The 11,456-nt window shown below is 39.8% G+C and overlaps 1 protein-coding gene, 1 long non-coding RNA gene and 1 other non-coding gene across 3 annotated transcripts; 1 reads left to right on the top strand and 2 right to left on the bottom strand.

Annotated features, from left to right (window-relative positions):
* Positions 1-516: 516 nt before the first annotated feature.
* Positions 517-6,955, top strand: dnajc5b (DnaJ (Hsp40) homolog, subfamily C, member 5 beta). The gene is made up of 6 exons (XM_062985477.1): positions 517-581; positions 2,304-2,404; positions 2,821-2,943; positions 5,702-5,915; positions 6,030-6,204; positions 6,821-6,955. Exons 3-6 carry the CDS (start codon positions 2,837-2,839, stop codon positions 6,904-6,906), a joined length of 582 nt encoding a protein of 193 aa, XP_062841547.1. The 5' UTR covers positions 517-581; positions 2,304-2,404; positions 2,821-2,836; the 3' UTR covers positions 6,907-6,955.
* LOC134300978 (uncharacterized) lies at positions 5,164-8,337 on the bottom strand. The gene is made up of 3 exons (XR_010007394.1): positions 8,303-8,337; positions 6,805-6,902; positions 5,164-6,170 (listed from the first exon to the last, which is right to left on the bottom strand). It is a non-coding gene; the product is annotated as an uncharacterized LOC134300978 (long non-coding RNA).
* trnay-gua (transfer RNA tyrosine (anticodon GUA)) lies at positions 7,749-7,834 on the bottom strand. Its single transcript is given in 2 exon segments — positions 7,749-7,784; positions 7,798-7,834. It is a non-coding gene; the product is annotated as a tRNA-Tyr (tRNA).
* Positions 8,338-11,456: the final 3,119 nt, after the last annotated feature.

Below are 11,456 nucleotides of genomic sequence, written 5' to 3'. Positions count from 1 at the left end.
CAAAAGTTTATACACTTAAAGGGGACACGTAAGTCCAAAGACCTGCAGTCAGGTCAGTTTGGGTCACTAGATATTGCCCTGAGTGTGTGTGTGTGTGTGTGTGTGTGTGTGTGTAAGTGTGTGTGTGGACTTTTGCCCAATGAATCTAACATACTGCAACCCCGACCAGGATAGCATGGGGGGTAAAACAGACAGTAAATCAATAAGAAAGGACTACATGGCTTGTGTAAGAATTATAAACAATAAAATTTAAGTTGACATGATTGATCCCAAATCCAGTCACTGAGTAACCGAAACAAAGCCTGCGACTGTTTAAAACCCGTAATGGACAGCATCACATCTGCTCCAGTCCCCGTGTGGGACGTCCCTCGTTCCCTAACTAGTAGGAAACCATTTAGTAATGATTTGTTCCTGAAGCCCTCTCTGTCAGTCGCTGTACGCGCTGTTTGTTTGTGTGGCTGACTGGATCCGTTTTCTCGAGGGCCCTGGGAATTCTGGCTTCGACGAAAGGAAAAGAGGCACACCTGTTCATTCCCCTGGAGACGACACCCGAGATGCCGGGCAGACGCTAGCAATCTGAGGTGAGCTCTGCGCCTGTCATCAGGAGACCACAGACGCCAGGAGTGCCAGCATAATTGATAGTGCTTTGTTTACGTCAGCCGTGACACAGGGCCCAGTCCTCATCCTGCCTACTCAGTACAACTCAGTACTGCTTAGTGCTGGTTCATACTGACGTGTACATTTTTAATATTCTACAGGCATGTTCGGTAACTTACATGCATTTATCACTCACTCACTCTTTTTTTTTTTGGGGGGGGGGTACAAGGCACACAGTAACACCCATTCACCTATAGGGCAATTCAGTGTCTCCGATTAACCTGACTGCATGTTTTTGGACTGTGGGAGGAAACCCACGCAGACACGGGGAAAACATGTAAACTCCGCACAGAAAGGACCCGGACCGCCCCGCCTGGGGATCGAACCCAGGACCTTCTTGCTGTGAGGCGACAGTGCTACCCACCGAGCATCGTTCCCAAATAAAATGATTTTAAATCATTAAACAAAACAAGGGCAGCGCGGTCGCTTGATGGGCAGAAATGGTGCTTCACGGAAAGGTCCTGGGGTGTGTAAAGTTTGCATGTTCTCCTCGTGTCTGTGTGGGTTTCCTCCAGGAGCTCCGGTTTCCTCCCACAGTCCGAAGACGTGCAGTCAGGTTAACTGGAGCTATTAAAATTGCCCCTAGGTGTGTGTATGTGTGCCCTATGATGAACTGGTGACCTGTCCAGGGAGTTTCCTGCCTTTCGCCCACTGATTTGCACCCATCGTGACCCTGAGTGGGATAAAGCAGTGGTAAAATGATTGTGCCAATTAAATGCCCTGTTTAGGACTGTACATGCTGCCTCCCACACCTAAAAAGCTTTATAAAATACAGAAAAACATCCAATATCTCGACTATCAATCAGTGTGCTCAGCTGCCATCTAGTGGTAATACGAGGTAAACACCATTTACGTTTATTGAACTTTAGTAACTCACAGCAAGAAGGGCCTGGGTTCGATTCCTGGGCCAGGGGCCTTTCTGTGTGGAGTTTGCATGTTCTCCCTCTGTTCGTGTGGCTTTCCTCCGGGTGCTCCAGTTTCCTCCCAGTCAGATTAAGAAGAGATACAAAAATTGCCCCCAACAATGAATGAAACCCACCTGACCGGAATAAAGCAGCGTGTGTGTGTTGTGGTAGGTGATCAAAGACTAGGTCTGAACCCAAGTCCCTTGAACCTAGATGCTGTGCAGCACCCATATTACTTACTGCACCATTGTGTCATCATACAAGTCATACCTGTATGATTAATACTGTACATTTAACATGTACCTGAACATTTCACATGGGGTGGTTCTCTACCTGTCCGTGAGGTGTGTGTCTGTGTCCTCCCACTGCTCAAACACGCACAAGGTGGATTGGTTAGGATAAAGTACCCCTAGGTGTAGGTAAGTGGAACAAGTGGATACGTGCTTTTCATATTGCCTTTATTTGTCATATATACATGTACAGATGTACAGTACAACAGAATTCTTTTCTGCATATCCCAGCTTGTTTGGAAGCTGGGGTCAGAGCGCAGGGTCAGCCGAGAGCACTGACTACATGGCTCTACCCACTAGGCTACCACTGTCTCTATATTAGGATTCCATCCTCATACATCCTCTTCCCATAGTTCACCGACCATGCACGATGAAACCCAATCAGGCCTGCTGGCATCATTTGGCAGTTACCTGAACTCACGATTCACTCCATGTATAATTCATTTGCCAGGTAATCTACTTAGTTACAGAGGAGCAACCTGACTCCATTGACCTGTCTGCGAAGGCACAGAGAGGACCGACGCTCGCAGTGTCCCAGACTGAGTTTATCAGGTAAAAGGCCTAACAGCATTTTGTTCAATTCCTGTAATTCTGACTAACTATCAGTACTGATTTATTGTTATGTTTTGGGGGCAGTGTTCTAGACTATTAAATATTCAGCACAGACTTTGGTATTAGTGATGGAATAATGGTGGTGGTCAGGCGGTTTATAAAAAATGCACAACAGATTGGTAATTTGTGTATTGTGTATATAGTTTAGAATTTATACATATTATTTATAGGTAAATTAGCGTACATGTTGTTCTACATGAAGAAAATTCAGGCAGGCCTGTCTTGTGCACCAGATTAGGCATGACGCATCACAACGGCTCGTGTGTATAATGAAAATTTGAGCAATGTTGACCCTCTTAGTTTATATCTGCTGTCGTAAATGTGTGACGGGTCAAAAATGTCGTGTTTGATGGAAGGTAATGCTCAGGGAACATGACTGAACAAAGACAGAGAGCGCTGTCCACGTCCGGCGAGGCTCTGTACCAGGTGCTGGGCCTCGACAAGAACTGCACCCATGATGACATCAAGAAATCATACAGGTGAGTTTCTGCAATTTTTATTCTTTCTGATTCTGTTTAACTAAATAAAATTTTGTATTTCATTTAATTTTATTAAAAATGTGTTGGTCACTGAACATAGTGGCATGGCCTCAAAAAATCTTTTTCTTTTCTATTATTAGAAATGACTACAGCTAATAGTTTATTTTTTATTGCTAAGATTCTGACAGTTTTACTGTATATCATGGTATGTTTTTATTTTTTGTATGACTGGGACAAGCTTATTCTACTGCTAATTATACTGTACACACACACAAATATATATATATATATACTCACTATCACAGCTGAGATACTGACTTAAACCCAAATAACTCATAAAATTAAATAATATTATTATGAAATATATACAATAAAGACTTGTGCTTTATGTGAAGTACACTAGCTATAAGAAAGACATTACAGCTGAGTTAATATCAATTCAATTCAATTCAAAGACCTTTATTATCATGACTGTTGTAGTGGTTACAGTATTGCCAAAGCATTGAAAAGACATTTATATAAATATATAAAACTAAAGAACTTCATGGAAAATATAAAATAAAATAAAAAAGAAACAAAAAGAAAAATAGAATAAATAAATATCAAAGGTCAGCAACACTGGGTATGTGTTAGCTTAGCTGCTAAGCTAATTGCAGTGATTTCTGTTGCTACACGCACTCTGTATTTTTAACTCTCTATCTGATTATTAATATTGCAATTCATACATTTTTCACTCATTAAGTAGCTGCTCTCAGTAGGATTGTAAATAAATTCAGCTAAATAAATACATTCTGCTTCACTTTCTCACAACGTTACCATCATGGCGTATCACCACCAAGCAGCTCACTCATACCACAGTTAGTTGTGCTTGCTGGGTTAATAAATATGTACATTTAAGATGTAATAGTGACCGGATATACGTGTCATTGTTCATTCAAAATAAAGCCAGATGCTATTCTGTTCATAAGCACAAAGTCGAAATTAAGGAGAACTCATTCATCAAAATACAACCGCCCGGTACGGGAGTCTCACTACGCATGCTCAGATTCACGAAGCTGACCCACGTACTCGGGTGGTTTCGTGAATTTCCGTAAAGTGCGCAAAGTGCGTTTGTACTTTACCTATGTATAATTTACACTATAATTTCCACAAAATTGCTCCATTTCTGTATGTGCAAAGTATTCAAAAACGTACAATCCTCTGTGAGAAGAAAAGAAGAACGAATAAAATATTAATTAGATCCCAGAGAACGTTTCAGCAGGGAGATTTATATACGCTTGTGCTAGCTTTACAAGTGGCATTAAGGACACAAAACAAAACCATGGACTAACAATAATGTGGTTTACATTATTTATTTTTCCGATGATAACAAAGAAGCATTTAAGCATGCAAATGAACCATAGTCTCGACTAAAAGAACCCTTGTTTTTAAGAGTGTGTGCACATCAGGACAGTAATCAAGTACAGTTATGTAAAATTTCAATATATGTACTTTATTTGTACTTGTAAGTAAACACAAAAACTAAACACTCTTTGAGCAAAATAAGCAGCAGGAACAATACAAACTAACAGAGACCGACTTAGCTTAGCAATGCTGCTAAAAGCATTTATCCAAATATCGCTCCCTGGCATCCTTGCTGAGTTTGTCTCGGTATTCCTCTTATTTCGCTTTTGCTCCTCCAGCTTTTACTGCGTCAAAGGAATAAAATAAGTAATGCACGTGTATAAGTCATTTGCAGCTACTTTCACCCGTTGCGGACGAAAACAATGCATCAAAACAGTGGCGCATCGGTGACGTCACGGGGGTGTTGTGTCAATTTGTGCTACCTTATCAAAACTTCCTACCGCGGCGCAGACTTACAGATATACTAAATATTTTTAAGCTTTATCGATTTATTCTTGTTAAAACTAGATTACAGGCAGCATATGTCGATAGATATAAACTATAGGTAGCACGTTTCGATAAATCTATGTTATTATAGGACTTTTCACTTAACGAGTCGAAACAGATTTGCGCATGCTCGGTTCCAATCTTGACGGGTAGGATAAATCGACAGAACACCTCGGCGCTAAACACACGTGACTGGCAAAGATTTATGAGCAACTAGTAAATGTAGTGGTGTGCGATACTGCAAAATTTGGTATCGATACGATATCGAGTAACTACAGGGCCAGGGCAAGTTTACAAGTGAAACAGTGAGGAAGCAAAGAAGGAGGGTCTCATGATCTTTATTTTCTTATAAAACAGGAGAGACATACAGAATGTAAACTAAAGTATCGATCTGATTCCAATACCAAAGTTGGGTAGCACTGTCGCCACACAGCAAGAAGGTCCTGGGTTGGATCCTCAGGCGGGGCAGTCCGGGTCCTTTTTGTGTGGAGTTTCCCCTGTGTCTGCGTGGGTTTCCTACGAGAGCTCTGGTTTACTCCCACAGTCCAAAAACATGCAGTCAAGTTAATTGGAGACACTGAATTGCCCTATAGGTGAAGGGGTGGGTGTGTGTGTGTGTGTGTGTGTGTGTGTGTCTGCCCTGCGATGGACTGGCATCCCGTCCAGGGTGTTACTGTGTGCCTTGCGCCCATTGAAAAGCTGGGATAGGCTCCAGCATCCCCCCCCAACCCTAATTGGATAAGAGGTTAAAACAGTGAGTGAGTGAGTGAGTAATTACTATTTTGCCCACTGAAAAAAACTTTCAGTGACAAAAAAGTGTCCCATATTTTTGTGAAACATCTGATTTGAGCCTCGTTTATTTCTGCAGGAAGCTTGCTCTAAAATATCACCCGGACAAGAACCCAGATAACCCAGACGCTGTGGAGAAATTCAAGGAGCTGAACAATGCGCACACCGTGCTGTCCGACCTCACAAAGAGGAACATTTACGACAAGTACGGATCGTTGGGTCTCTACGTGGCGCAGCAGTTCGGAGAGGAGAACGTGAACACGTACTTTATGCTCTCCAGCTGGTGGGCCAAGGTGAAATTTTCAGTACAGGGTTCTCACTTCTATTTCATTTTCTTTATACCTCTCGAGGCTGAACCCTGTTATATCTGCGTTGTGAGCAATGTATGTGAACATGTTTTCGCATAGGGTCTGTTCGCGATCTGCGGCTTGCTGACCGGCTGCTATTTCTGCTGCTGTCTGTGCTGCTGCTTCAACTGCTGCTGTGGGAAGTGTAAGCCCCGCGCTCCTGGAGAGGAAGACCCCGAGTGCTACGTGTCCCCTGAAGACCTGGAGGAGCAGATTCGCACCGACACGGAGAGGGGTGAGCACACAGGGGCCTGTTTTCTATACCAAAAGTACCCAAGCATAATTCTGAAGATCTACCACAGTGCCGGATTTATGTTAAACATACCCATAATGCACATTTACTTACAGCTGTGCGAGTCATTTCTCCAAGTACATTTGCATAGATAATAAGTAGTAATCCGTTTGTTCCTTGACTTGGATCAATATTAGACAAAACAAAACCAAAAACAAAACAGAAACGTGCCTAAGGGTCGCGTAAGGCTGGTGGAGTTGTAGAAATAGGCTAAGACTATTGATCGTTATTGATATTGGGTGGGACAGTGGTGCAGTGGGTAGTGCTGTCACATCACAGCAAGAAGGGATCGATCCCTTGGCCAGGTGACCAGGGTCCTTTCTGCATGGGGTTTGCTTCTACAAGACCAAATGCACGCAGTCAGGCCAACTGGAAGTACTAAAATTGCTGTGTGTGTGTTTGACAGACAAACAGACAATAAATGTTGGACAATAAAGGTTGGCAATGCAGTAATGTAGGAATTGGACATGTCTGGACAGTAAAATATGGAACGCTGCACGCTGGGTTCATTCAATTTTGTTGATTATTATTATTCTTATTTACCTGTGTGTTTGGCCAGACGGTGACACCCCTGTAATGCATCAGCCAACTAACGCGAGCGAGAAGACCCAACTGATCGGAGACGGACATCGATCATACACCTGAGAATAAACATTTATATGTGTTATTTTTTTAAATATTCATTTGCTTTGAATTGCTATTAATATAGTTTTAAATGTGTTTGAGAATATAAACGGATACTGAATTGCTTGTGTTAATGTATCTTAATCATTGTATTTTTCCAATCAGTACTGTCTGTAAATATTTGATTATATTAAGGACTATTACTAAAGGTTTTCTTAAAATGATTATACTCATGTTAATGACTTATGCCCAGTATATTAATAAACAAATCATGCTAATTTTCAAATACATTGATTAATGAATACACATTTAATATAATGTAAAATGTTTTAAGTTTCTTTTAGCTGCTTCTGTGTTTAGGCGTCACCACAGCAGATCTATCGCATACCAGACTTGTCACCGTTTGTATGCCGGACCCCCTTCCTGACACAACCCCTCTATTATTTTTTATCTGGGCTTTGGACCATCACTGAGAGCACACTGATAAGTGCACCTCCCAAAGGCTGGGTTGTTTCAGTCATCCCACCCCCTCGGACATCAGCCAATTCGAACCCCAGATCCCTGGATCTTAGCGGTAGTGGTTTGATGACTGAATTGTATAATCGCTTGGTCTAGTATTAGGTCGATCAGACTGCGCTCTGCCTAGCTGTGTTTAAATATGTGCATTTTAAAGGCGCTTTACATGAATTACTAACCATTCAAGTTCTAATCTCAAAACAGTTAATACCAAAACAGTGTCATTTTTTGAATGTTTATTTGCCTTATGCTTTAAAGCACAATGCACAACAATAAAATGTGCAGTAAATAAAAATTGTAGTTAAGCATAAAGCTCAAAATGAGATTTTATAATGAAAAATATTGACTCCTTCGAGCCGGATTCGAACCAGCGACCTAAGGATCACTGAATTACATCTACAGTCCTCCGCTCTACCAACTGAGCTATCGAAGGGTCTGAAATCACACCTATTGCATTAGGCTTTTAAAAGTGGCATTCGGTCAGTGATTGTTTTTAGAGCAGTGGGATTCGATCTAATACCTTAATTTGAATGATTTGTGGTTGTTAGACACAACAAAACACGAACACGTGTACGAGCTCATAAAACGATTCAGTTACGATTCCGTCAGAGTCGACTCCTCTTGATCATTTGATGTACAGTAATCCGAAAATCGACTCTTTTGGATCGACTCCTTAAACTTGTTTTTCTAGCAATATTCGCAAAGCTGGATTAGTGACCCAAATTCATTTTCATTACAAAAAATATGGGTAATTTTGTGACCTGTATGATTCTACTGTTCGTCAAAAACATCATAAGTTTTTATTCAAAAAACACCTAATAACTCAAACACAATTTACAAGGTCATTTTACTACGCAGGCAACAACAATATAAAAATAAATTAGAAGTAACGTAAACACACCTGAAATCCAAACAAAACCCTGCATTTGAAAGATGAATTCACGTTCAATATAACAAAGCTTCACAGACCAAAACAATATGGCTGTGAAGAATCGACTCAACAGAGTCAGAGTCGACTCCTCTTGATCACTGGATAACTTACTTGGTACAGTAATCCGAAAATCGACTCCTTTGGATCGACTCCTTAGACTTGTTTTTATTTTATTATATTCGCAAAGCTGGATTCGTTGCTCAAATTAATTTTCATTATAAAACAATATGAGTAATTTTGTGACCTGCTTGGTTCTACTGTAAAAAAACGTCAAGTAATTAATACTATCCGTACAAGGTAATTTCATAGGCAAGTAAGCAGTTCAAATTAATAAATAAATTAAAAGCAGCGTGAACAAACCTGAAACAGAGTTAGAGTCGATTCCTCATTAACGTTTAACGTAATCCGAAAATCGACTCTCTTGAATCGAGTCATTAGACTTGTTTTGCTAGCAAAATTCGCTAGGCTTGATTTGTTACTCGAATTCATTTTTATTGTGAATTTGTTCTACAGTGCTTTGTTCTACAGTTCAATCAGTAACATTATAAGTTCAAGGCACCAACCTACAGGACACGTAGCCAGATACAGAAATAGGGTCAATTTTATGGAAATAATAGTGTAAATTATACATACGTAAAGTACGGACGCACCTTACGCTCCCTGCGTAAATGAATCTGCGCATGCGTAGTGAGGCTCCTATTCCCTGTGTTTGTGTTTTGGTGAATAAGAGCTCTTTTCTTTTGACTTTGTGCTTATAAATGTAAACAGAATAGCATCTATTTTGTATTTTAAATTAATAAGGACACATGTATTCGGTCACTATTTACAATTTACACATTTATTCACCCAGCAAACACAACTATGTAGGATGAGTTAGCCACTTTGTGGTGATACGCCATGATAGTAACGTTGAGAAAGTAAAGCACCAGAAACAAGAAATCTGAGCTTTAAACATCTGAATTTATCTACAACCTTACTGAGAGCAGCTTACAAAAAATGATGTATTACAATAATACACTTAAAGGTTCATTCAGATTTAGCAATTTGATGATGCATCTACCTTAATTATTAAACAGTATTGGTATCGGCGATACTGGCCCTGTATTTACTTAGTATCGGATATAGCACACCACTAGTCCAAACCGAATGTAACATGTTCTGTATATAAGTGGGTGTTATGTAATGTTGGCACCGTCCACTTAAATATAGCTTTGCACTGATTTTGTGTATTTGTGGGGTGTAACTTCCAGAATAATCTATGCTACTATCATAAAGCACAGATTACCACAGTGAAAATAATATAGTTGGACCGTTTTGACCTGCTTCGCCCACTCCGGTTGGTAGAGAGAGACTTTTGAGGACTACATACACCCTACATACATTTTGAGTTTTGAGGACTACATACACCCTACATACATTATGCCCTGCACTTATTAAAGCCCCCATCACATACTGCTGAGCAGAAATAGCTAACAAAGTGTCTTATTTGCAGTTTATGGTACAACAGAATGCTCCTGGATTGTTGGCCTGCATAAATAATTAAATAAAGGCACATTGGCTTCTTTTAATTTGTAAGGTAATTAGTTCCTAATCTGACCCTTTCTTTAATATAATTCGACGTGTTGGTGTTACCACAGCCTTTTTCATTCCCAGCTGTGTTCTAATTTAAGCACGTCCTCTAATTTGTCTTTTATAAGTTGCTGATGGAGCAAAAGCGTTTCATCCTTTGCTGTAAAATGTTTGATGAGTCTCCATGGACAAATGTTCTCTTTGTCCGATCAGGATATTCATTATTCACGCTTAGTAAATCCTCCCTCCACCTGCTGCCTGTCTGCTTAGAGCAGCTTCTCTAGCCTTCTGAGACCATAAACATGTTCTCTATCTTCTGTGAATTGGTTGGTATCGACGCTACACAACTATTACTTATTTACAAGAATGCAAATATACTTCCACAACTTTCTTCTACATCTATTGCTTGTATACAACTGTAACACTTAGATTGTCCTTCATGGATGCATTAAAATTGATTGTATACTGCTGACAAACGAATTGATTAAATAAAAATAAAGCAGTATGGTAATTTTACACCACCGTATTTTAAGAAACCCAAACAAGACTGATCTCTGGTGCTGCATTCTTCCGTTGGTTTGTTTTTCAGATAAAGCGAGAATCAATATCTGCAGAAGAGCTTGACAGTGTCCTTGTCTAGAGGAGCACGTACATCCCCTCCAAAAAAAGCAACCAACCTGTGGTGAGGGGTCCCAGTTCAGCAGGTGTTATTGAAGGAAGAGTGATTGTAAAGGCTGCAGTGGTAATAAAAAAAATACAGTGGACAGGACGCCAATCCATTGCAAGATGTCGGCTACCTTCAGACTAAGACTGAGACAAGCTGTAGATAAAATACTAATAATTATTGTGGTGTAACATTGTACCAACAACACGTGATGCAAGCAGAACAGTAAAATATAACATTTATTTAAGAATACAATATACAAGAAATCCTTTTTACGGAGAGGTGGTATTAGAAAGAGGTTGCATTGAAATCATACAAAATAAATATGCCTATAAATTCATACATGATATTTACAACAGACACCTAGTGAGGTGCGAAAAAACACGAATGCAGATTTAAACAACACATAAGAACGTAGCTTGGTTCTCACCAGCTTAATTAAATGAAAACAGGAGCTATTTAAAGTAATATATGTTTACGATTAACAGTGTGTACATATATACATCCACAATGCAGAGAAAAAGTATTTGCTCCCTTCCCAAAGTTCAAAATCTTCACCCTGTGAAAAAGTAATTGCCCCCCAAACCTAATAACTGGTTGTTCCATCCTTGGCATTTTCTACCCCAATCAAATATTTGCAGTAACTTAGAGGATCTTTAGGAAGGGGGCAAATACTTTTTCACAGCATGGTGTATATACATTCTTAGGCAATGAAATAAATAACCAAGCAGGTTATTGTTTTCATTAACACATTCCAAACTGATCAACAGGCTACAACTATGGAAAGTTGGTGAAATTATAAAAAAAAAAAAAACATAATTATACAAAGTGTTGAGATTTAAACCGTGTGAGGCTGTCAGAGTAAAGAAAGTAATACTAATAATTTCAATA

This window comes from Trichomycterus rosablanca, chromosome 23, assembly GCF_030014385.1.
Source record: "Trichomycterus rosablanca isolate fTriRos1 chromosome 23, fTriRos1.hap1, whole genome shotgun sequence".
Taxonomy (NCBI): Eukaryota; Metazoa; Chordata; class Actinopteri; order Siluriformes; family Trichomycteridae; genus Trichomycterus; species Trichomycterus rosablanca.
The sequence above is the reverse complement of the archived record's forward strand: the minus strand, read 5'-3'. Positions and strand labels throughout refer to the sequence as shown.